Genomic DNA, 25,396 nt, shown 5'->3' on the forward strand with positions numbered 1-25,396 from the left:
GAATAAATTTTTTTCCATATTTTAAAAATAGCAAAGAGTGCAGCACAGGGGCTAGCAAACAGTACTGAATATGTAGCTGTAAGTTACACTTCGAAGGCCTCAGCACCCTGTGAGGTAAGCACAGTATCATTCACATCAATCTCGGAGAGGTTCAAAATCTTGCCACAATAATTGAGAAGGGATTGGGATTGGTGCTCCATTTGTATGAATCTATAGCCAGAGTACCCAACCACTACTACTATTGCAATGAGTAGGGTAAAGCTGGAAATTTGGCAACTCGTGGTTGAATCTCAAGTTTTCAGACCAGTGAGTGATTTACTTAGGGGCCCAACACCCCGAGCTTAGGTTGTGTAAGGCCCTCAGTGGCCTATCAGCCCAGTGGGAATGAGCCCCAGAAAGGGATTCTCAAGCATTTGGTGTGGCTTCACTGTTAGAGATGACAATCATCAACAGAAACGTCCCATTCTTGAGAAATGGGCACTGAAGTGAGGCAATGGCCTGGGACACTGTCAAAACCGAGGGCCTTCTATGGGCATGTCACTATTCTGAGGCAGGTGGGGCTCAAAAACGTAGTGACAAGACTTGGGGATGGACTGGTTGAGATGGTAGGGTTGCCCCAGTTTACGCTCCCTTTAACCCTCCCCATGCCCCAGCAGGACAGTACACAGGAATCCTGTTCCAGCTTGAGCAAAAATCTCGTATCTTGCTAACTGGGGGGCTGACAGGTCATACTCAGTGGAACGGGATCATCCAGGCTCCCAAAGGGGCCTTTTCACCTTTTAAAATGCCTACATTTGCAAGTTTTTACAATGAGCATATATTACTTTTGTAATGTCGTGGGTACGCATGTGTGCTTAAATACATATAGTCACAAAGAAACCTGAGAAAGCCAGTTACCGAGGCACCGTGTCGCGGACTCAAATCCGAATTCGCCGGCAGGGATCCGGAAGCAGAGCTAGGATCCCGCCCAGTAGCGCAGTCGCCGGAAGAACCCGGACGCGCAGCAGCTGGCGCAGCCCTGGGCGCCAAGTTTCGGAGCGTGCGCAGAAGGCGTCGTAGGCGCATGCTCTGTGGGCGTCCCGTCCGGGAGGACAGGCGCGCCAGCGCAGCGCATCCCGCTAAGTCCAGGTCCGGCTGCGGGCATGGCGGCCAGCCTGTGGATGGGCGACGTGAGTGAGAGGGGCGGTTCGGGTCCGAGGAGGAGGAATCCTAGTGTCAGCAGTGTGGGGGGGTGTGAAGGGGAGGCGTCCTCCAATTCCCAAAAGGTGAAAGTGAATGGGAAGCAGAGTTCTTTTGGGTGACGCAGAAGCGGGTCCCAGCATCCACGGGTAGGGGCTGAGTCTGCGGGGGAGGGGTCCTGGGGCCCCTCCTGGGTTCATGGAGGGGAAAGGGAGGTTCTTTGGGGTCTGAGCATGGGAGGAATCCCAGGGATTTTGAAGGGCTCTGTGGTTTTAAAACTGGAGGGGTGGAGTGTCTAAATCCAAGGAGAGGCTACCTAAAGGGAGCAAGTTTAAAAAGAAGGGATGCAAGGGAATGGGAAAGCGGGAGCTGGGGTTCAGATCACTCTGCAGATGAAAACCTGACCACACCCCCTTACCCCAGTCCTTGGCGGTGGGGCCAACCCAGGGCTGAGGGGAAGGGTCTCGAGCTGGACAAGCGGAGCCTGCCTGTTCGACTGAATCGCTCTGCCCTTGTATTTACGCAGCTGGAGCCCTACATGGATGAGAATTTCATCTCCAGAGCCTTTGCCACCATGGGGGAGACCGTGATGAGCGTCAAAATTATCCGAAACCGCCTCACTGGGTACGTACGGTTCTCTCCTTCGATCTTCTCAGTTTTCCCTTAATTATTGTGCAAGTGTCTTTCAGGTGAATGTAAAAATCGCAGAGAGTCAGGGCCTCTCACCCCTAATAAAAGTGATTATGTTATAAAAGCTGACATTTGGGGGCTTATTGAGAGGAAGTATATAGCACATACATTCGGGAGGCAGCCTGTGTTTGAAAGCTGGCTGCTGTGTGACCTTTGGTAGGTTACTTAACCTCTCTGTCTAGTTCACTTTGTAAAAATGGAAATGATTATAGCACCTATCTCGTGGAATTATGGTGACGATTAAATGAGTTAATTCATATTCAGCATTTAGAAGAGTGTCTGCATATGGTATATGCTTTGTAAGTATAAACAGGTTATGGTCTGTTAGGTAATAAACACTTAAAATCACAAAACCTTCTGAGCAAAGTACTGTTATTAGAGAAACTTAATAACTGTCTTAAAGTTATACAGCTATTAGATGACAAGCCAAGACTCCAATTCAATTCCGCCCTCAAAGCCATGAGTGCCTTTACCTCTTATGCTATTCATTTAAAAATTTATTTATAGAGACTCGACTATGTCCTCCTGTTCTAGATTCCCATGAAACAAGCCAGACACAGTCTTTCCTCTCATGGAGTTTACTACATTCTAATGGGGGAATGAGACAATAAATAGTTAAACAAAACAATGCAGAGAATATTTTCAGAGAGTGGTGCTCTGTTGCCTCCAGTTTCTTCTTTCTCTTTGGGGGTTAGTGTTCTTTAGGGTTTTAGTTAGAAACGGGAGGATTCCTTTAACAATTTGACAGTGGTAAGTGAGCATGTACTCTGTCAGTTACTCTACTACAGCAACTAGCTCAAACACCAAATGATTGAACATACAGACGAGAGATGGGAACTGTAATCAACTCTTGACTGTTGGGTTGACAGGTGCTTTGTGTGTTCAGAACCCCAGGAGCCAGGGACTGATTTTCTGATGGGTGGGTCATGCTGGCGTAACTGTTTTTCCTGCTCCTGTAGACTGAACGCCCCAGATAATGAGCTCCTAGTATGAAAATGTGTTCTGTAATGCTTTCTGTTGTTTTAAACACTGACATAAGCTCTCACATTTTAATGTTTATTGAAATAAGATTTGAAACTATCCTTTTCTACCCGTGATTACCAAACTCCACTATTTCTTACGGTACTTACAGACACATTGTATTTACATCCTGCTTTATCTGGCGGAGACTGAAGTGGCTACAAGAATTGTATAAAATGGGGGAGGGGGCATAAGGGGACTAAATGGTAATGGGAGAAAAATACAATAAAGATTAAATTTTTAAAAAGAATTGTATAAAATAATGTAAATTTAAAAACCAAGACTAGAGAAAATAAGGGAAAAAAGATAAGACCCAAGAAAAAAATAATACGCAACAGAGCATTGTGCTTAAAAAAAATTGTAATCAGTCAAAAGAAAAATAAATTTTTTACAACAAAATTTTAAAATGCAGTCAGTGGTTGTACAAGTTGTTGTACTTAATACCACAGAAATGTACACTTTAAATGGCCAAAATGATAAGTTTTATGTTTTGTATATTTAACCACAATTTTTAAAATTCAGAAAGAGCCCTGGCCAGTGAGGCTCAGTGGTTGGAGTGTCATACTGTAACCAAAAGACTGCGGGTTTGATTCCCACTCAGGGCACATGCCTAGGGTGCGGGTTCATCCCCCGTCCCCACGCATGTGATCCCTGGTCTTGGCACAGATCCCTAGTCTGGGTGCGTGTGAAGGCAACCAGTTGATGCTTCTCTTGCATCAATGTTTCTCTCTCTCCCTTCCTCTCTCTAAAAAAGCGAATGAAAAAATGTCCTCTGATGAGAATAAAAAAAATTTTCAGAAGAGAGTTAAAAGAATGCAGTTAGGTGTGGTGCAACCACATCTGTCATTCCTCACTGGTGAGACTATAAAATGGTACAGCCAATAGGGGCAAGTTCGGTCCTAGGTCTTTAACCAAGATAAATGAAAGCTGTATCCACCAAAAGAAGACTGGTGAAAGAATGTTCACCCTGGCTGGTGTGTCTCAGTGGACTGAGTGCCAGCCTGCGAACCAAAAGGGTCGACGGTTCAATTCCCAGTCAGGGCACATGCCTGGGTTGTGGGCCACATTCCCAGTAGGGGGTGTATGAGAGGCAACCCCATATTGATATTTCTCTCCCTCTCTCCCTCCCATCCCCTCTCTAAAAATAAATAAATAAAATATATTTTTTTTTAAAAAGAATATTCAGGGCAGCTTTGTGATGGTGGCCAAAAACTGCAAGCAGCCCAGGTACCCATGAATAGGTACTGTTGTAGTCATACAGTAGAATATCATTTAGCAATAAAAAGAAACTGCTTACATATTAACAACATGAAAATCTCAAAAGCATTATGCTACATGAAAGCCTTACTGTATGATTTCATTCATTTAGAATTGTAGAATATATAAAATTAATCTGTGGGTAGAAATTAACTCAGCATCTAGAAGAATTGTGCATTTCTTCTTCTATTTTTTTTTTAATTGAATTTATTCGGGTGACATTGGTTAACCCAATTATATAGGCTTCAGGTGCACGGTTCCACAACACGTCATCTGTACACTGTACTGTGTGTTCACCACCCCAAGTCAAGTCTCCTCCCATCACCATTTATTCCCCCCATACCCTCCTCTACCTCCTGTCACCTCCAGCCCCCCTCGGCAATCCCCACCCTGTTTGTGTTCACAAGGGTTTTCTTTTTTTAAGATTTTACTTTTAGGAAGGAAGGAAGAAAGACAGGGAGAGAAACAGCTGTGTGAGAGATACATTGATCAGTTGCGTCTCTCATGCCCCCAACTGGGGACCTGGCCCGTAACCCAGGCATGTGCCCTGACTGGGAATTGAACCAGCAACTCTTTGGTTCAGAGGATGGCGCTCAGTCCACTGAGCCACACCCGCCAGGGCCTTGCATTTCAATTTTTATAATTGCTCCCAGGCTATCTATCATAACGTTTTTGTTTTTGTTTTAATTTATTGATTTTTATTATTTTTATTGTTTTAGAGAAGAAGGGGAGGGAGAGAAAAAAAGACAGGGATAGAGAAATATTGATTTATTGTTACACTTATTTATGCATTTGTTGGTTGATTCTTGTATGTTCTCTGATGGGGGATTGAACCAGCAACCCTTTGGTTTATAGGCCGGTGTGCAGTCCACTGAGCCACAGCGATCGGGATGACAGGCTTACATTTGTAAGTTAGTTCTGATTTGTCGGGGAACAAAAACAGTATGAGCTCTGATTAGAAAAACATATCCCTCCCTTCAGGCCAAGACTCTCATCTGGGAACCACATCTTAAACCATTCTCTTTTCTCTGTTTTCTTTCTTTCCAGGATCCCAGCTGGCTACTGTTTTGTAGAATTCGCAGATTTGGCCACAGCTGAGAAGTGTTTGCATAAAATTAATGGGAAACCCCTTCCAGGAGCCACACCTGTAAGGACACTTAGATAATGATGATGTTGCCATTTGTATTGTTATCAGTAACTATCATTTATTGAATCCCTGCTATATATTTATATTATTTGTTTATGGGGACGATGCTCTAACCAACTGAGCTTCCCTGCCAGGGCTCTATTATTTTATTTAATTCTATAACAGCCCTGAAGAGCAGGCATTGTTATCTTCCACAGACTGGGAAACTGAAGCTTAGGGAAGTGGAATAACTGCCCAAGGCAAAAAGGTAGTAAACGGCAAAACCAGGATGCAAACTGAAGATTGGTCGACCCTGAAATCCATGCCCTTTCCTCGCCGCCCCGCCACCTCCCTTAATGGAAGACTTGAGACTACACCTCTTGCCCGATTGAGAAAGTGGGACAGGCTGGCAGTAGTGAGGACACAGTTCAAGAGAGTTACATTCTGCTCTTCCCACAGTTACTTAGCTTACAGCGGCACCAGGCTGGCACCCCTGGGCCATAGAACCATGGAGCTGGCAGTGCCCTTAGCGGTCATCTGTGCAACCCCCTCACTTTATACAGGAGAAAGAGCTGAGGCTTAGAGAGGGGGAGATGTTTTGGCCAAGGTAATTTATTTCAGTTTTTTTTCAAATATTGTTTGACTCTTAAAACACCTTTCTCTGGTTTAGTTTGTTTGTTTTTAAATTTCCAGGCAAAACGTTTTAAACTGAATTATGCCACTTACGGGAAACAACCAGATAACAGGTAAGTACAGAGTAGCCCCAAGGTAGCTTCGCGCCCCAGGAAATGTCTAGACAGAAACAGGATGCATCCCTGTGTAGGCCACCACCCACGAGGAGGGTGGGGAGTGGAGCATGGCTCACTGCCTCCCTCCTGAAGGACACCACCAACCCGATCCTCACTGGTGGGGCTGCCCACTGTGCTTCATGGCGAGGCCCGCCACTTCTCTATATTTGGTGTCTTTCTAGCCTTCCACCCCATTCTTCCCCACAGCGTTGAGGCTTTCTTCCATAACAGTTGACTTGTAGCGATATACTGTAATTTGATTTAGCATTTCAGGTTGCTTATGAAAACTTTAAAACACTGTATTAAAAGCTTTAGAAAGATGTATACCCATTGACCCCATAATCCGGCTTCTCAGAATTTATTCATAATGTGTGCAAGATTTGCCTTGAAGGTGTTAATTGAAATATTGTGTATAGAGGGCAAAATTGGGGGAAAACCACATAATCTAAAAATAGGGAAGTGATTTAAATTGCAGTGTGTTAATTAATAGGAGTGCGATGATTCCATTAATAAGTCGTGCTGTAGCAGAATAGTGACATGTCAGGATGCTGACTGTTAAAAGTGAAAAAATGCTAGAAACAAAACAAATAAATCATAGCCAGCTTTTGTAGATTCAAAAGAAGACAGGAAAAAAAGTATCAGTGTTCACTGATTACCTTGGAGTGGTTGAGTTATTGGTGATTTTATTTTTCTTTGTCCTTGTGTGTATTCTGATTTTACACAAGGAATATGTATCATACTTGAAATAAGAAAAATGAGTTTACTTTTCCTTTTTTTTATTTAATAAAAATTTTTAAAGGATTGCTTTAGAACAAGGGTTGACAAACTGTGGCCTGCTTTGTATCACCTGTGAACTGAAAATGATTTTTACATTTTTAAAGGATTGTGAAAACAGACAAAGAAAAAATGGCAGAGACCATAGGTACCCTGGCCCTTTACAGAAAAAGCTTGATGACCCCTGTCCCAAAATTTGAGGCACTGCTTTTTAGCTAGGTTGTAGGTAGATAATGTCCCGTTCCCATTTTCTCTGTCTTTTACCATTTAAATCACAAATATGCAATGACCACAGAACATCTAGTTATATGTTTTGAGTCCCTCTGACCTCGACCCCCATCTACTCTCATGTAAACCTTGACGCCAGGTGGGCTTCGTGCAGTGGATGAAGGGCTTGGGGGTTCGGGGGGCTGCCTCCATACCTCTCCCGCCAGGACTGCCAAGCGAAACAGATTAGGACCTGGTTAAGGACCCTTTGTATGCGTCATTCCCCAAGAAAGCCCAGGTGAGGTTTCCCTAGAATGGGCCAAGGAGCTCGTCAGAGCAAAGGTCTTGTCTCTGAATCTCATTCTCTCCTCTCAGCCCTGAGTACTCCCTCTTTGTGGGGGACCTGACCCCAGATGTGGATGATGGCATGCTGTACGAATTCTTCGTCAAAGTGTACCCCTCCTGTCGGGGAGGCAAGGTGGTTTTGGACCAGACAGGCGTGTCTAAGTAAGGCCTCCCCTGTTATTGATGCCCACCCTGTTAGTGTCAGCATGGTCCTCATAGATCGAGGTGGTAGGTTCTGGAGCCAAACTGCATGGGTTGAATCCTGGCTCCAGTACCGACTGGCCAGGGATAATGCAGGAGACACGTTACTGAGCCTCTGACCCTGTTTCCCCATCCGAGAAACAGGACTGACTCATAGTATCTGCTCACGGGGGCTGCATGGGGGTTAAATGATGTAATATAAATAAAGCAATAGGAAATGCTTTATAGATGTTTGCTATTTTATTTATGATTGTTACTTCAAAAGTGGAAAAACCTCAAACAGCTCATTCTTTGGGAGTCTGGCAGACCTGGATTTCAGTCCTGCTTCTACTATGACTTCGGGCAAATTAGTAAACCTCTCTGAACTTCGGCTGCTTCTTCAGTAAAATGTGGATACTACGTGAAATTGCTGGACCGTTCAGTGAGATAACCCTGGAGGAAATGCTCAGCACAGTGTCTGGGAAATAAGAAGTGTTCATTAAATGTTAGCTACCATTCATTTATTCCCCCAAGTAGACTATGGGTTCAGGAGATCAAGAACCTTGTAGCTTATGACTGCTGAGTTCCAGTGCCCAGCACAATACCTGCGTACAGGCAGACTCAGCAAATATTTGCTGAAGGAGCTTTTTACAACTCATTACTACTGCTGTTGCCATAACGATAATAATATTTTCTAGTAGGTTGGGGGGAAGCTGCTGTTTGGGCAGAAGCCCTGTAATTGAAGGTGTAGAGAGAGTGGTGAGCTGAGGGGCGATTCCTACAGATCTCCGGGTCCTCCGGGGCTTGAGCCTCACGTGTCTCTGAGGCACGCCTGCCCACGTAGCTTCGTGACCTCTTTCTATCCCTTTCAGCCCCTATCCCAGTCTTAGACTTTACCTTTATCCCATTTATGATCTATATAGCGTGTGTTTTGTTTGGTTGTTTTTTTTCCTGCAGAGGCTATGGTTTCGTGAAGTTCACAGATGAACTGGAACAGAAGCGAGCCCTGACAGAGTGCCAGGGAGCAGTGGGACTGGGGTCTAAACCAGTGCGGCTGAGTGTGGCCATCCCCAAAGCGTGAGTCCTGCGCCGGCAGGGAAGGTAGAGGGCCTCTGGACTGACCGCCCCCCCCCCCACCTGGACACTCCTCACCTGTTTTGATAATCAGAGCGTCCACGTGCTGGATGGAAGGCTACAGGGAGATTCAGTTCAGCTCACGAATACAGAAAGCCTGATACTGGCCAGGCTGTTCGCTGGGTATTGGAGGTGAACGAGCGTAACCCTGCCCCTCCAGAAGCTTCTGGTTGGGGACAGAGCTGTAACTGGGGGAGACGGACACATTCAGACATTGCTGAGAGCAGTGCTGGAAAAGCAGTTTGGCAACACATACATGATGCCCCTGCTGCTTACCCAGTAGTGCCGCTGTTAGACATTCAGCCAGAGAGTTACTAAGAATTGAGCAGAAGGGAAAAAACAATACCCAACTTTAGCCATATTTATATCATTTAATCCGGTGAGCCTGTGAATGTTCCTTGCTGTGGGGATGGCTAAGAAGTACTAATCCAAACACTGCACAGGAGAGTGCATGCGTCACTATTGCACCTGTCGTGCTGGGCAGGTAACTCCAAGCAGGTACCTCACTCAGACATAAGACCACTTTTCTCTCCATAGAGTCCTCCGCCCTTTGGCCAAAGCACTAGTTCTCAACTAGGGACGATTCTTGTCCACCAGGGGCCATTGGCAACATCTGGAGACAGTTTGGGTTGTTACAACCTGGGGTGGGTGCTCCTGGCATCTAATGAGTAGAGGCAAGAGATGCTGCTGAACTCCCTGTGATGCACAGGGCAGCCCCGCAGACAGACCTGCTCGCCTCCCTGCGCCTAAAGTCAGTAACGTCCGGACTGAGAAACTCTGTGCCAGGAGTGTAAGATCGTCTGCGTTCTTAGGGCAGAACTTCCAAACGGACGTGTTTTTTAAAGCGACAAAAGATTTGGAGGTTCTTTATGGTTTAACTGTTTTTAATACATGGAAGATCAACCTGAGTGATTCCCCGCACCAAAGTGTTATTTTTTCTAACTCTATTATATATATTATTTTTTAATTCTATCGTAAATACATATAGATGATATACCTAAATATTAAGGAAACTATTTAAAAGAAAGAGATTTCCTCATTAGCCTAAAATGACTAATTATAATTTTTGAGTTTGTTTCCAGGTTTCTCCATAGCTACTAATGATACGTAAACATACATACGCATACACACACTGCATGTGGGCGAGTCTGCGTGCTGTAAGCTTTTATTTTTTACTTTATTTAGTTTTAGAGAGAGGGGAAGGGAAGGAGAAAGATAGGGAGGGAAACATTGATGTGCCAGAGACACTTCAATCGGTTTCCTCTCGCAGGGCCCCAGCTGGGGACCTGGCCTGTAACCCAGGCATGTGCCCTCACTGGGTATTGAACCGGTGACCTTTCGGTTTGCAGGCCGGCACTCAATGCACTGAGCCACATCAGTCAGGGCTGGATGCATTTCTTTATTCATTTTACAATAACTATGGTCTTTCCCCCCTAGTTTACTCAGTATACACACTCACTTTTCCATATAGTTGCACAATCATTATTATGATATTTTTAACAGCTGCAGGTAATTCTTTCTGTTGTATATTCTGACCAAGTGCTTTCTTCAGAGAGGTTGCATTGTTATATCTATGAGTTCTTCCTAGAATATCATCAGTGTTTGGTGCCTGTTTCTGGGGAGGTGCTCTCAGGCACTAGGAATTGAGGGAGGTGAGAGTTCCCTCTGAGAGCTGGGCTGTGAGAGCTGAGCGTGGAGAAACAACAGGAAGGTACCGACCCTGACTGCACCTTTGATCGCCTGAACAGGGCAGGAGCAGGGTGGACATCCTCGGAAGCATTCACGGAAGGGGGTTCGCAGAGGCAGAGTCTCCTCAGTTTTCAGCCTGGCACGGGGCAGGAAGAGGGAGTCTCTGCTGTTTGATGGCGTGGATCCGTCCTGACAGGAGGTGATCTGATGTGGAGTCTTAACCGCTTTGGCTGAGCCCTGCTCACCAAGCAGACGTTGTACTCACAAGGAACTTCAGAAGAGCTCATGCAGCCCTGGAGCGTGTTGTGGTGCCTGTGTCTGTGGAAGTTCATAGACATCTGCGTATGGCTTGTTTTCCTCTTTGGTTTCACTGGGAGAGGGAATGCACCACCAGTCGTGAGGACACAGTGCGTCCCACACTGTGATGGTTACAGTTCTCCTTATAAGTCAGCTGCGCGTGTTTGGCCTGCCCTTACGCCACACCCTGGCCCGTGGAGCACAGTGACTCGGAAAGAGCCTTGCCGTGTCTTGAGTTATGTTCTTTGATTCCTCTGTCAGCCATGTCAGCTGGGGCTGCTGGTCATACCCCAGGCCAGTTTCCAAAGCCTACTCACATGTGCTGTTTTTTATGTTTTTGAGAGCAATGGCTCCTTTGCAGACTTGACATTGTCTTTGGTTAGCAGTTGGGACATACGTGCAGTCAGGATAAGAAAGCTTTCAATGGACCCTGGGCCTCAGCCCTGCTGGGCGAGTGCAGGATGCAGGTGACTGCAAACGTCTTCAGTCTGTCGGGCCGGGCGCTGTAGGTAATGGTGCGGTGTTAGGAGCATGAGCCTTGGAGTCACATTTGGCTCCATCGAGGGTGTGGTCTTGGGTAGATCACCTTTTAGAGACTCGGTATTCTCATCTGAATATGGGAATAATGCATAATCGCTCGGTCATAGGGGTGCAAGACTTAAAACAGGAGACCACACATGAAGAGTACTTGGCCCAGCTCCTATGTAACCTCTGCACACCTCAGTTTTCTTGTCTGTAAAATAGGTTAATGTGTATTTATTGCACAAGATGTTGTGGGGATTAAATGAAGTTAATCTATGTAAAGCACTTAGAACAGCCCGTTTGATTAATAAGTATTAATGGAGATGCTTGCTCACATCTATTTATTTTTGGTTCTTTTCTTCATTTAAGGAGTCGTGTGAAGCCAGTAGAATATAGTCAGATGTACAGTTACAGCTACAACCAGTATTACCAGCAGTACCAGAACTACTATGCCCAGTGGGGCTATGACCAGAACACAGGCAGCTACAGCTACAGTTATCCCCAGTATGGCTACACGCAGAGCACCATGCAGGTAACCGCGATTTGGCAAGTCTGCCCCTCTGGGTAATGTGGTCCTTTAGAGACATGGCTTATTCTCCAGGGTGGGACTGATAAGGACAGGATGTCGGGCTTCAGGAAAGAAATGGGGAAAGATGGAGCGACCTAGTTCCTCTTGTTAAAAATAGGCCATCCTGGTGATGGGCCAGGATTTCACTGTCCTTCTCACCCACCTCTCTGGTCTCTTGACAGACATATGAAGAAGTCGGAGATGATGCATTGGAAGGTAAGGAGCCCATCTCTCATTCCCTCTGTCCGCCATTATGCAGTGGTTGCTTTGTGTCTGGCACTGTGCCTTCAGCTAGATGCTGAAGGAATGCATGGTGAATTCTGCCTGGAGAAACTTTTTTTAAAAAAATTTTAGAGAGAAACATTGATTTGTTCCATTTATTTATGCATTCATGTGGTTGATTCTTACGTGTGCCCTGACCGGGGATTGAATCTGCAGCCTTGGTGTACTGGGACGATACTCTAACCAACTGAGCTCCCAGGCCAGGGCTGGAGGGACTTATTCTAGTGAGAGAGTCAGTGCAGAGTTGCAGGAAGGAGTGTGTATGTCACCCAGAGGTGTGGGTGCAGGTCCCAGAGATCCCGGGGGAAAGCAGCTCTGCAGGGGAGGGAGGTAGCCGGTCACTCCCTCAATGAATGGCATTCTACCCCGGGATGTAGGTCTTCAAAAAATACTGTTGCCTTGCATTTGACAGTTTGTAAAAATCATTTTTTATTTCATGTTTTATTTTTTTCTGTATAAAATTGCATGTTTCTCACTTTCAAGTCATAGTTATGATGGAAATTTTGGAAAATTAGTAAAGTATTATGAAATAACTGAAAACCACCCTTAATCTTGCTGCATAGTAATAGCTATTAATTTTTTTATTAAAGGATTTATTATAATTTTATTGAATCTAACAAAAACAGAAGGAATTGCTAATGTACAAATGATTGTTTAAAATATTTTATTTATTTATTTTTAGACAGAGGGGAAAGGAGGGAGAGAGAGGGAGAGAAAGATCAATGTGTGGTTGCCTCTTGCATGCCCCTCACTGGGGACCCGGCCCGCAACCCAGGCATGTGCCTTGACTGGGAATCGAACTGGCCGGCGCTCAGTTCACTGAGCCCCCCCAGCCAGGGCCAAACAAATGATTTTTTAATGTGATATTAATACTTAAAGGATTCTCTAAGGTTTGAAAAATTATGAAAAACAATTAAGTTTTTTCAACACGTTTCTGAATAGATACTAAGTTTTAAATAAGTATAGTTGTCATAAAAGCAGAATTAATTTCTAAGTAAATTTTTTTAATGCACAAAAAGACCCAAAGATTAAAACCTAAGGACTGTCTTTAAAGAGACAGTCATAGGGAAAAGGCGATCAATCTCTAAGCAAAATACCGGAAACATCACCTCCCGGCAGAGAACAAACTTGTCCACTTTGTAGCATTTTAAAACACTTTCCTTATGTGCTATCATCTGATTTTAATAGCAGTAGTCTGGGAGAGTAGTCTTGGGCAGAACACGGGGGCTCCAGTTGCCAGATGGGGAACTGGGGCCCAATTGGTCTACTCAGGGTCACACAGTGAGTTAAGGACAAAATCAGGCCTGGAGTTCCTATCTTTCTATACTCATCTTTGGCTCTTCCCTACAGGAAATGCCTTCCTTTTAGAGATAATAAAGCTGATTATAATAATATTTGTGTATCACTGGAGATTTTCCAGTCTCTTTCTCATCCATTAGTAATATAATAATAGCCAGCATATTTTGAGCTATGCACTGCTCCCTGTCAATGCTGTGATGGGTAGACACCCTCATAACCCTCATTCTTCTACAGAAAACTGAGGCTTAATAATAGCTGTTACTGAGGTTTTTACTGCATTCAGGGCACTGTTCCAAGCACTTTACATGTATTAACTAAGTTATCCTTCACAACAGTTTTTAGGCAAGTACCACAATTATTCTTTTATAGAATAGAAAACTGAGGTGGAGAAGTAAAATTACTTGTTCAATGTCAACATAGTTGTAAGTTGCAACTTAGTACAAGAGGCAGAGTCAGTCTTGGAACCTCCAGTCTTGCCTGAGACTTCCTGCTCTTTACCACTGAATTGTAATGCCTCCCATTTTAACTTTATATAACCACACAGTGAAGGGGGCACCCAACAGGGATTGTTACCCTTCTCTGCCTCGTTCTTGGTTTCTTTTTTTAAAAAAGATTTTTATTTATTTATTTTTAGAGAGGAAAAGAGAGGGAGAAAGAGAGGGAGAGAAACATCAATGTGTGGTTGCCTCTCACATGCCCCCTACTGGGGACCAGGACCACAATCCAGGCATGTGCCTTGACTGGGAATTGAACCGGCAACCCTTTGGTTTGCAGGACTGTGCTCAGTCCACTGGGCCACACCAGCCAGGGCTCATTCTTGGTTTCAATAGGCCATCTTCCAGACTGTCTTCCGAATGAGGAAGGGTGCTTTTATTCTGTGTCCTTGGAAGTCAGCATATGCAAAGGCCTGCCCTTGCCTGAGCCCTTTATTCTGTTCCCATAGCTGTTACCTACACAGAATCAGGCTGGTCCTGCTTTCTGTTAGCATTTCCCACATGGAGCCTCTGTCAATGCTCAGATCTCCAACTCCTAGAGAAAGACAGATCCCTCTGGTTGCAGGAATGGGCATAGTACCTATGTGAAGAGGTTCATCACTCACTGGTTTGAGAATGGAGACAAGAGACTTAACAGTAGGTGAGAAAGCTGGAAAGAATTTACAAAAGAAACAAACAGCTGATAAACCTTGAGAAAAATGTAAACATACCCTTATGTCAAAGTTCTCCAGGGAAATAGAATCAATAGGATACATTTATCCATGTATAAGGCCAGGCAGCAAGCTGGAACTCGGGCAGGATTTTACAGTATTATGGCAGAATATCTTTGGGAAACCAGTTTAATGCCTTAAGGCCTTCAATTGATTGAATAGGCCTGACCTCATTATTGAGAATAATCTTTATTTAAAGTCACTAACTGCAAGTGTTAATCATATCTACAAAATACCTTTACAGCAACAGCTGGACTGGTGGTTGACCAAACAACTGGGCACCATACCATAGCCTCACCTAATTCACACAAAAGTCAACCATCACACTGTTAATAATCAAATACAAATTAGAATATACTGTAGCCCTGGCTGGTATGGCTCAGTGGATTGAGCACTGGACTGCAAAGCAAAGGGTTGCCAGTTTGATTCCCAGTCAGGGCACATGCCTGGGTTGCGGGCCAGGTCCTTGGTAGGGCATGCACAAGAGGCAACCATACATGAATGTTCCTCTCCCTCTCTTTCTCCATCCCTTCCCCTCTCTAAAATAAATAAAACATTTTTTTTTAAAAAGAATATACTGTTAAAAGTTCTGTGTTTATATACTTTGAATCAGCAATTTTACTTGATTTTTTTCCCAATGAGAATCTTGAGTACAGATAAATATCCAATAGAGGATTTGTCAAACAAATAATGGTAGTTGTTTTAAATTGAGGCATAATTGACATACATCACATTTGTATAATGTATTAATGTTATATTTGCATGCTGTATGCATTTCAGATGTACATGATTCAATACTTGAATATATTGCAAAATTATCACCACAAATCTAGTTAACAGTCACCATATGCAGTACAGGCTGGGACACAAATAGGTTTCTAGTTGTTCGTATGGAAAACAATACAATAATGAATAAATAATAATATAAGAATAAGCTATTTTGTGTATTCAAAACTGTAAGCCTAATTTACCCATTGAATTGTCTTGGTAACTCTGTGGAAGAGCAGTTTGCTGTAACTGTGTAGGTTTGTTTCCTAGTCATTGATCTATATGTCTGTCTACAGACCACTGCCAGTCTCTTATTGCAGCTTTACAGTAAGTTTTGAAATGGGGAAGTGTTAGTCCTTGAATTCTGTTCTTTTTAAAGATTGTTTTGGCTGTTCTGGATCCCTTGCATTTCCATTATAAATTTTCTGATCAGGTTGTCATATTCTGGAGAACAAAAAAAAAGGCAACTGCAGTTTTGATAGGAATTGCATTGACTCTGTAGATTAATTTGGGGAGTTTTGCCATCTTAACAAAATTGTCTTCCAGTCCAAGTACATGGGATGTCTTTCTGTTTATTTAGGTCTTTAATTTTGAGCTTTTGTGAAAGGTAACACGTATATGGAAAAGTACATGAAACAAATATATAGATTAACATGTAATTACAAAGCAGTTGCCCGTGAAGCCTGCATTCAGGTCAAGTAGAATATTGCCAGCCTCCAGGAGCCGCCCTTCCCCCACTCACAACTTTCTGTAGCAACCTTTTTCTTCCTTCTCTTTGTAGCTTTTATCGCTTAGATGTGTATGCCTGAACAATGTGGTTTAGTTGTGCCTGTTTGGCCTTTATATAATGCAGTCATTCTGACTGTAGTGTCTTCTTTCATTCAACATGCACCGATTTGAGATTCAAATTGTGTGCCGCTGAGGTTCATTTTCAGTGCTATGTATGTCTTTCTTAAAAATTTTCATTTATTTCCAGGGAGAGAAACATAGATTTGTTGCCTCTCACACGCCCCTAACTAGGGACCTGGCCCACAACCTATGCATGTACCCTGACCGGGTTGGGAATCAACCTGTGACCTTTCAGTTTGCAGGACACTGCCCAACCCACTGAGCTACACCAGGAAGGGCAGTGCTATGTAACACTCTTTTAATAGTAATGGTTTGGGTTTAGTAATTTGGATCAGGTTTGCCAAGCCCAAAATTAATATGAGCACACCAGAAAATCCAGGGCACGTGATGGCTTAGGTATAGGTATAGCTTTCGGTAAGTATAGATTAATAGTCGCCATTATTTGAGTATTAACTTAACTACACATTTTATTGTCCTATTTTCACCCTCACAGGAACCCTGGAAGGCAGTTCTATCAGCCCCTGAATTAGAGAACTTGCCCTAGAAAACAGGAAGTCCTGGATAGGGACTGAACCCGAGTCTCTCGGGGTCTTGTGGCTGCTGAGTGCGTTCCCTAGTGCTCCCTAAATGCATCCTTCTTTCTGTTCCAGACCCCATGCCGCAGCTGGATGTGACTGAGGCCAACAAGGAGTTCATGGAGCAGAGTGAGGAGCTGTACGACGCACTGATGGATTGTCACTGGCAGCCCCTGGACACAGTGTCTTCAGAGATCCCTGCCATGATGTAGCCAGGACAAAGGATAGCTAGAATGGACTCTAAGGGAAAAAGAGACTCCTTTAAAAAAAAGTTCAAGAACTTTATAATGTTTTTGGAAATGTTTTAGAAGATTTTAATAACCAAGCCCTGGCTGGTGTGGCTTAATGGATCGAACTCTGACCTGCAAACCTAGAAGTCCATCGTTGGGGGGCTTACATGAGGCAACCAATTGCACATCATTTCCTTCTCCCTCCCTTGCCCTCTATAAATAAAACCTTTTGTAAAAAAATTTTAATCAAGTTTCCTGAGATTATGATTACTGCGACACTGCTGCCTTCACGTGACATAGTGAGCCACTTCAGCCTGGCAACTCAACAAATCAGGAAGGCCCACGTTGTCAACTCCAGTACCCAGGACCCTCTTCCTCAAGAGTCAGTCTATGCTAGAAATCTGTATCAAATTTTAGTTTTGTGCTGTTCGAGGGAGAAGGGATGGCGGGGGAGATACAATTTGAGTTAAAGTATTCATACCACAAAAGCCTTCAACGATCTAATCTTAGGCTCAGCAAAAGAGAACCATTTCTAATTACAATTATGGAACTAATCATATTGTCCTGAAGGTTAGACTTTTTTAATCAAGAGATTGAGACTTTGATTTAGTTTGGGTCTACAAAGTACTTAGATAGAGTACCAGCACTCACAAAATGACCAAGGTCACTGTTTCCACCTACAGTTAACCTGTTGGGAAAATTTCCTGGGACTGAGCCCCCCAAAAGAGGCTGACAACTTCATTACATTAAGAGTTTATTAAGACAGTCCTCCCTGCTGTAGGGCAGGATGGATAGGGGACCAGCCCCAGATAAGAGGTAGGCAGAGGCCTGTTTCAAGAACCAGCAGCAGGCGGAGCATGGGGGATGGGTGGAGGGGTGGTCGGAGGGAATTTAATGTTCCTTGGTCTCCATTCTGGCCCTCACAAACCGGTCTTTTAGCTTGCTTCTTCCCATACAGCTTGTCTCCTGAAAAGGAAGTATAAGCCAGTGTATTAACACTACCCCAGTTCATCAGTGCCACCCAGACACTTTCCTAAGAGCTGGTCTCAGTCCCATATCCGCATTTATCATCCATAGATGTCCACTTAGATTAGGTTTCATCCCAGACCAGTCACCCTAAAATAAAACAAATGCCCCAAGCTAGACAGTACTTGTTTCTACCGAATCCACCTCCCGTGGCTTGCGGTTACCCCGAAGGAGCATGAGCTCAAGCTCCTGTACAGCATATTCACAACAGCCGTGCTGCCCGAAGTCCCAAAGTGCAGGGCTGCCCCCTCTGCTACATTCTACTCACAGCAGAATGTGCTCTTGGACTTTAGGATGGGCAAACCTAACAGACCAAACCATACTGTAAACATTAATTTTTGTTCCCTGGCAGCTAACACAAGGCAGGCAACTGTTCCACTTACCCGACTGCGCAGATCATTAATCATAGATGAAGACAGCACACTGGTAACAGATCTAAAAAAAGAACAACACGCTCAAGCAAGAGGCAACAAAGCCAGTGATAAATCCCTTCCAAATACAGAACTATTAGCCAGCCGTCACTATACCAACTGCCCCGAGTCACACACATTGCTCTTCCCTTTATCTGATTTTACAGGGGAGGAAGAAACAAGTTCAAAGAGAATTTAACCTTGTTTGAAACTAGCCCACATGCTCCAGAGCTGTGAGGCCAGCTTCAGTATTACTTTCCCTCCTTTTACGACCACCAAGACCGGTGTTCAGATCCGATGGGAAAGGGAACCGGAGGGTCAGGCTGTCTACAACATCTGACTTTACCTTATTTTGAAGCACAGGGACGGCAACAAGCTGACGTCTTAGCTTTTTCAGCACCAGACACCGCCAGGAAACGTGGGGGCAGCCTGCAGAAAAAGTGTGAAAGCTCTAAACCAAAGTTGATGCAATATATCCATCTGCATGGAAACTGATGGAAACACCTAGACTCAGGCGGAAGGCTCTCAAGCCCAGGTCCTGAGATATTATAGGAAAGGCGAGTGGCAGCTGCAGGTATTATGCTGACCTGAGCTGTCAAAGTCTCTCCAGGTTGCTCTCGCATGCAGTTGGAGATCCCATGGCTACAACCAGCCACAGCCCTTGGAAACATGCTGTACTGAATCACCAGGTAGCTCCCAAATCAAGTGTCCATGAGAAACCTACCATGTCCTGAGGTGGTTGTGTTCCATCGCTGCCATGGCTCGAGTCCTCACTCACCACAAAGCAACCTGAGCCACCCAGCAATCTTCACCTGGAACAGCTAAGATGAGACCACAATGGTTCTGAATGATCTATTTGGTCTTCAGAATCATAAAGGTTTAACTGGCCTTTGATCCTGGTATTGAGGCCTTAAGCTTTCAAGGGCAACGACCCAAAGCATCGCCAAGATCTGTGCCACTTGCCACTGGATTTCCCCATGAAGATGTCAACCCACTCCCATCTGCCCCTCCAGATTATCCCGGCCTCAATATGCTACTCTTCAAAAGCTACGCAAGGACCGCACCCCAGCGATTTTCAACCCTTTTCATTTCACGGTACACACACCTACTAAAATGCTGCAACACACCAAAAAAATGTACCTTTTGCCGATATGACAAAAAAATAGGTATGATTTTGATTCGTTCACACTGGATGGCTATTGTTGTGCTGGCTGTTGCCATTACATTTTCAATCTAAGGGAAAAAGAGGTCAGTGCCCCTGACAGGTATTGCAAGTTGTTTTTTTTTTCATAAACTTTTAAAAAATATTTTATTTACTTTTAGAGAGGGGAAGGGAGAAAGAGAGGGACAGAAACACCAGTGTGTGAGATATACACCCATAGGCTGCCTCTCACACGCCAACTGGGAACCCGGCAGCAACCCAGGCATGTGCCTTAACAGGGAATTGAACCTTGGTTCACAGGCCAGCACTCAATCCACTGAGCCACATCAGCCCTGGCAGGTATGGCACGTTTTAAAAATCCTTGTGGCGCACTGGTTGAAAATCGCCCCCCATCAACATTTCTTGCTGGTCTGTGGAAACATGTCCATTTTAATAACGATCTGTTTATACCTGAGAAAGAGCAGGTACAATGGAAACTGTCTTTTCCCAAAATGTTGCAGATCAGTTACAGCAAACAGAACGGCGACCGTCAAGGAAAACTGTCACTCTGGGCTCCTTTTTGACTGCAGCAGCTATGTGGAAGCAGCAGCAGCTTCGATAAGGGCCACAGCGCACTGTGTCACAGGACAGCCCAAGCTCTGCTCTGCCCTAAAACTCACCTAAATCCTGCGCATCATTATTGCCTACTGAAACTCGTCATTCTGGAAACCAAAAGAAAACAAGAGATCCTATAGACCCCAATTACCACTTAATACCTGAATAGCCCTAAAACCCTTCCTCCAGAAAACCTTGCCCTCGTATTCACCAGGGCGACCTTCGTAACATGCGTTGTGCAGCCAGATAATGAAAGGGAAGTCACTTGCCCAAGGTAACCCAGCAGGTAGCTGTGGGCTTTAAAGGCATATTTCGATTCAAGGTCTGACACCAACACGCGGCCTCCCCCAAATTAAGCCACTTAAGGCCCGCAATTGCTGTGCACCTAGCCGCCCGCCCACGCTACTTACCCGTCACACTCGAGCGCCAGCCTGCACAGGCCGAGGGTGGGGGGAAGGGCGCAGCCCTCGCGGGCGCCGGCCCTAGTCTCTGCGCAGGCGGCCCACGTGCCCCTCCAGACCTCGGCCCGGGCGGGCGGAGAGGCCTGGCTCCTCAGGACCACACTGAACATCCTGCAGCCTCGGGAGGTCGACAGAGGTAAGACTAAGGGCAGCGAAGGTGGGGCACTACTGGCAGAGGACGGGAGCGAAGGGCAGCAGACCCAGACTGGCACACACGAGCCCAAACGCGGCGGTCGGGAGAAAGGACTGCCTTGCGCCGTGCAGGGGTATATATAGGCTCCGCCTCTGTCGGCCGCGCGCGACGATTGGAGCTGCGCGGCGCAAGGGCCGCTGGGAGTCCCAGTCCCCGCGGTCCCTTTGCTCTCTGGCTCGGGGTGGTGCCTCAGGCTCCCAGAGCGACAGGCGTGCGGGGTGGGCAGCTTTCCGCAGTGCGGGGAGGGACGAAGCAGAGGGTGTGTGCGGTGGCGGAAGAACCTCGTTCACGTCTGTGCAAAACTCCGTGAACGTCCTGCGGAGGGCGCTGGGCCGACGCAGGAATCGAACTCCCCTGTGCCCTCGAGTTTAGTTTGGGGAGATCTTCAAAGCTGGGAAAAGAAAGGGCTCGGGTCAGACCGCCGTGGGCCTGCCTGGTGCGGGCCGCGACTGAGGGCGTTTCGGGGAGGGCGCTGCAAGGTCTTGTAGAGGAGCTTGGGGAGGGCGTCCTAGGAAGAAGCGACTCATGGGATGAATGGACTATTTGTTCAAGGTTGTCTTTTCCGCTAACAGGTAAGTACCTTTTCCGAGTGCCAGGTACCGGTAAACTGTGCTGATTACCTCAGCGACTTTTCACAAGAACCCTATGTGCAGGCATTATAATTATGCCCTTTTTTACAGATAGGAAACTGAGGCATGTATCACACAGCTAGCAAGTGAGGGGCTGGTATCCGAATCCGGGAGTCCACCGCAGTGACCACACTCACAGTCACTGTGCCATTTGCGTATTTTGTCCATCTAATGAGTAAGCGACAATGTACAAATAACTGTCAAGAATTAAGTGCCCCAGCCTGGCCAGGTAGCTCCGTTGGTTAGAGCATCCTCCAGATACACCAAGGTTGCTGGTTCCATTTTGGATCAGGGCACGTACAAGAAGCAACCAATGAATTCATAAATAAGTGGAACAAGTCGATGTTTCTCTTTCCCTTTCTTTCTTTCTCTCTCTCTCTAAATAAAAAAAAATTATTAAAGAATTAAGAAAAAAATAATTAAGCTCCTATTCTGTGCTTAATCTATTAATTTTTATGTGTACATGCACTTTAAAAGGTCGGTACTACTATTTTCCCCATTTTATGGAGAAGGCGAAAGATTAACAGCCTAAGAAACTTTCTGATGACTTCCAAATGTTTCAACCCCACTTTTCTCCTGAGCTGCAGACCTTACATCCTGCTGCTCCCTTGACCTCCACACTGGGATGTTTAATCAACAGGCTTCTCAGGACACAGCGTTGCCTCCTCCAAACCTCCTCTTCCTTTTCTCAGTAAGTCCTTGGAATGACCCTGGACTCCTCCTTCTCTAACATCTCGTTCAATACATCAGATCCTGTATTCTCCATCGTTTTTTTTCTTTATTGGATTTATTGGGGTGTCATTGGTTAGTAAAATTATATAGGTTTCAGGGGTACAGTTCTATAGTACATCATCTGTATAGTGTATTGAGTGTTCACCACCCCAAGTCAAGTCACCTTCCATCACCGTTTATCCCCTCTTTACCCTTTTCTACCTCCCCCCACCCCCCTTTCCCTCTGGTAATCACCGTGCTGTTATATATGAGATTTGTTTGTTTTGCATAAGCCCTTCACCTTTTTCACCCTTGTGTTCTCCATCTTTAAGATGCTTCAAGGATCATGGTTTTTACTACCCCCCCTGATGTTATCATTCCTGCCGACCCACGACCCACGAGGCAGCAGTAGTTTCCTCACTAGTCTCCCTGAATCTGTTCCCTGCACCATGGTCTCAACTCACCAGCCAGAGTGTGAAAGAGCCAAAGTTTTTCATTTTGATAAACTCCAATATATTGATTTTTGTAGTGTGTGCTCTTTGTGTTCTTTTTTTAAAAAATCTTTAAAAATAAATAAATAAATAATAAAATAAAATCTTTGCCTAACTCAAAGACATTAAAAATCTTTATGTTTTCATCTAGGAGTTTAATAGTTTTAGCTCTTACATTTAGATCTCTGATCCATTTCGAGTTAATATTTGTGCGTGGTGTAGGGTAAGAGGCAAGGTATTTTATTGCATATAGCATCCAGTTGTTCCATTTTCATTTGTTGAAAAGATTCTTTTTCCATCTAATTGCTTTGGCACCTTTGTTAAAAATCAGTTGACCATATGTATAGGTCTGTTTCTGTACTCAATACTACACTGCCTGGATTACTGTAACTCTTTAATAAGTCTTGAAATAGAGTAGGATAAGTCATCCAACTTTGTTCTACTATTTCAGATTATGTTAGCTATTCAGAGCCCTTTGAAATTCCATATATATTTTAGTATCAGCTAATTTCTATTTTTTAAAAAAGCCTACTGGGATCTGGTTGGCATTGCATTGAATCTACAGATTAATTTGGGGAGAATTGACATCTTAATGATATTGAGTTCTAATCCATGAGGATGGTGCGTATCTTTCCATTTTTTTAGATCATCTTTTTCTCAACCGTGTTTTGTAATTTTCAGTGTATAGGTCTTATATCTTGTATACCTTCTGTTAAATTTATCCCTAAGTTTCTCATATTTTGATGCTATTTAAATAGTTTTATTCTTGTAGTTTCAAATCCCAAATAGTCATTGCTAGTCTATAGACATAGAATTAACTTTTGCATATTGACTGGTATCCTGCAATGTTGTTAAACTCACTTATTAATTCTAGCAATTTTCCTTGTAAGTTTCTGAGGACTTTTTACATGTCTATGAATAAAGACAGGTTTACTTCTTCCTTCCCAATCTGGATGCTTTTTATTTCTTGTTCTGGGACCTCCAGTACAATAGTGAACTGTCAAGTTACATTTCAACAAAATTTAAAACTCTTGACCTTCAAGTGACACTGTTAAGTAAATGAAAAACAAGAGACAGACTGGGAGAAAATACTTCCAAAGCATATAATCCAACAAGGGACTTCTACCTAGAACATAATGAACGCTTAAAATGCAACACTTAAAAGTCAAACTACTCAATTTTTTTAAATTGCCACTGAATTTGAAAAACATCTCTCTGAAGGAGATAAACAGATGGCAAATAAACATGAATGATGCTCAACATCAGTCATTAGGGAAATGCAAACTAAAACTACAGTGAGATAACACCACAAACCCGCCAGAATGGCTAAAAGTTAATGACAATATTAAGTGATGTCAAGAAGGTAGAGCAGCTGGAACTCTCATACAGTGTTCAGGACTGTAAAATAGTGCAGCCACGCTGGAAAACAGTGTCAGTGTCTAAAAAAGTAAACCATGCACCAACCGTATTATGCAATCACTGCACTCCAAGGTATTTCCCGAGAGAAGAGAAAGCACACGTCTACACAAAGACTTGAATATAAATGTTCGCAGAAACCTTATCTGTAATGCCCAAAGGCTGGAAATCACCCAAATGTCCTTCAACAAAGGGTTGGGTAAACAAAGTGTATATTCATGCACTGGAATGCTACTCAGTTATAAAAAGGAACAGACTATATGTGCATCAAAATGGATGACTTCACGTTGCTGAGTGAAAGAAGCCAGGCAAACACTATGTACTGTGTGGTTTTATTTACATATACTTCGAGAAGATGTAAAGAACTCTAGTGGCAGAAAGCAAATTAGTGGTTGCCTGGGAGTGGGGGTCAGGAGAGAAGAATGTGAAAAGCACATGGGGAAACTTTTGGGGGGTTTTAATGTTCATTATCTCGATCATGGCGGTGGTTTCATGGGTGCACAACTTATGTCACAACTCCTTATATTGTACATTTTTCATCTGTGCAGTTTATTGTGTCAGTTTTACCCCAATAAAGATATTTTTTTAAGTAAGCAAGAAAACATTTAGGTGATGTAATTCACCTGCCCTCAAATCACCGACTTCTCAACACATTTTTCCAGAACTACCCTGTCAGATGGGCACCACCATTTGTCTCACAGAAGGGGAAGCAGGAGTGGGAGGGGGGAGAAAACTTGCCCCCAGGGCACATAGGTCAGCTGACATCAAGATTCAAGTGCTAGGTGCAGTCAGAGGCAGGCACATGACCCCAACCCACAGTGTCTGGGAGAGGAAGTTCAAGGAGACTGATGCTGACAGTGCACTTGCCCACGTGTGCTGACCATACAGCTTTCTGGGAAGGCTGGGTTCAAACTGCGTTTCAAGCTATTTCATGCCTCTCTGCCTTTGCCCAGCAGCCCAGCTCCCATTGTCCTTGGAGACCCATCACCTCCTGTAAGAGGTCTTCTCTGACCTGGACCTCCCCAAGTTTTGCTCTGTTATGGTGTCTGACTGACTGACGGAATGAATGAATGAATGAATAGCACTTCTCCACTTTCATTCATTCACTCAACCATACGTATTTACTGAGTTTCTATTTTGTATCATGCATTGAGGATACAACCATTGGTCCCTGCCCCAAAGGGGCTCACACCTAGAAGGGGGACAGACTTCACAGCGGACTAAAAGGACATGTGACCTCATTGGCCGGTCAGTGGGACTTCCCTAGGGCAGGGGTCTAAGCTGCAGTGTTAGCCCTCTGGAGAGCAGAAGGGAAGTGTT

The 25,396-nt window shown here is 44.4% G+C and overlaps 1 protein-coding gene, 2 long non-coding RNA genes and 4 other non-coding genes across 7 annotated transcripts; 2 read left to right on the top strand and 5 right to left on the bottom strand.

Moving 5' to 3' along the window:
* The first annotated feature begins 1,064 nt into the window (after positions 1–1,064).
* TRNAU1AP (tRNA selenocysteine 1 associated protein 1) lies at positions 1,065–17,203 on the top strand. Its single transcript, XM_024554460.3, has 9 exons — positions 1,065–1,169; positions 1,706–1,803; positions 5,194–5,293; positions 5,966–6,018; positions 7,417–7,548; positions 8,524–8,643; positions 11,578–11,740; positions 11,959–11,992; positions 16,829–17,203. Exons 1-9 carry the CDS (start codon positions 1,143–1,145, stop codon positions 16,963–16,965), a joined length of 864 nt encoding a protein of 287 aa, XP_024410228.1. The 5' UTR covers positions 1,065–1,142; the 3' UTR covers positions 16,966–17,203.
* Positions 17,204–17,720: 517 nt separating this feature from the next.
* On the bottom strand, positions 17,721–20,873 carry LOC112299278 (uncharacterized). Its single transcript, XR_002974250.4, has 5 exons — positions 20,586–20,873; positions 19,144–19,240; positions 18,766–18,848; positions 18,393–18,444; positions 17,721–17,949 (listed from the first exon to the last, which is right to left on the bottom strand). It is a non-coding gene; the product is annotated as an uncharacterized lncRNA (long non-coding RNA).
* Positions 18,022–18,095, bottom strand: LOC112299671 (small nucleolar RNA SNORD99). The gene has a single exon (XR_002974270.2). It is a non-coding gene; the product is annotated as a small nucleolar RNA SNORD99 (small nucleolar RNA).
* LOC112299717 (small nucleolar RNA SNORA61) lies at positions 18,619–18,738 on the bottom strand. The gene has a single exon (XR_002974305.1). It is a non-coding gene; the product is annotated as a small nucleolar RNA SNORA61 (small nucleolar RNA).
* LOC112299714 (small nucleolar RNA SNORA44) lies at positions 18,964–19,094 on the bottom strand. The gene has a single exon (XR_002974303.1). It is a non-coding gene; the product is annotated as a small nucleolar RNA SNORA44 (small nucleolar RNA).
* Positions 20,056–20,190, bottom strand: LOC112299710 (small nucleolar RNA SNORA16B/SNORA16A family). Its single transcript, XR_002974300.2, has one exon. It is a non-coding gene; the product is annotated as a small nucleolar RNA SNORA16B/SNORA16A family (small nucleolar RNA).
* A 200-nt stretch (positions 20,874–21,073) lies between the features above and the next one.
* On the top strand, positions 21,074–23,603 carry LOC123479137 (uncharacterized). Its single transcript, XR_006654667.2, has 3 exons — positions 21,074–21,401; positions 22,046–22,149; positions 22,502–23,603. It is a non-coding gene; the product is annotated as an uncharacterized lncRNA (long non-coding RNA).
* The last annotated feature ends 1,793 nt before the right edge of the window (positions 23,604–25,396 follow it).

This window comes from Desmodus rotundus, chromosome 3 (genome assembly GCF_022682495.2).
Source record: "Desmodus rotundus isolate HL8 chromosome 3, HLdesRot8A.1, whole genome shotgun sequence".
NCBI lineage: Eukaryota > Metazoa > Chordata > Mammalia > Chiroptera > Phyllostomidae > Desmodus > Desmodus rotundus.

Bases quoted from the DNA above. Each gene is read 5' to 3' on its own strand.
- TRNAU1AP (XM_024554460.3), top strand. From the start codon at position 1,143: ATGGCGGCCAGCCTGTGGATGGGCGAC. The intron at 1,170-1,705 runs GTGAGTGAGAGG...GTATTTACGCAG, and splicing joins CCAGCCTGTGGATGGGCGAC to CTGGAGCCCTACATGGATGA. The intron at 5,294-5,965 runs GTAAGGACACTT...TTAAATTTCCAG, and splicing joins CCCTTCCAGGAGCCACACCT to GCAAAACGTTTTAAACTGAA.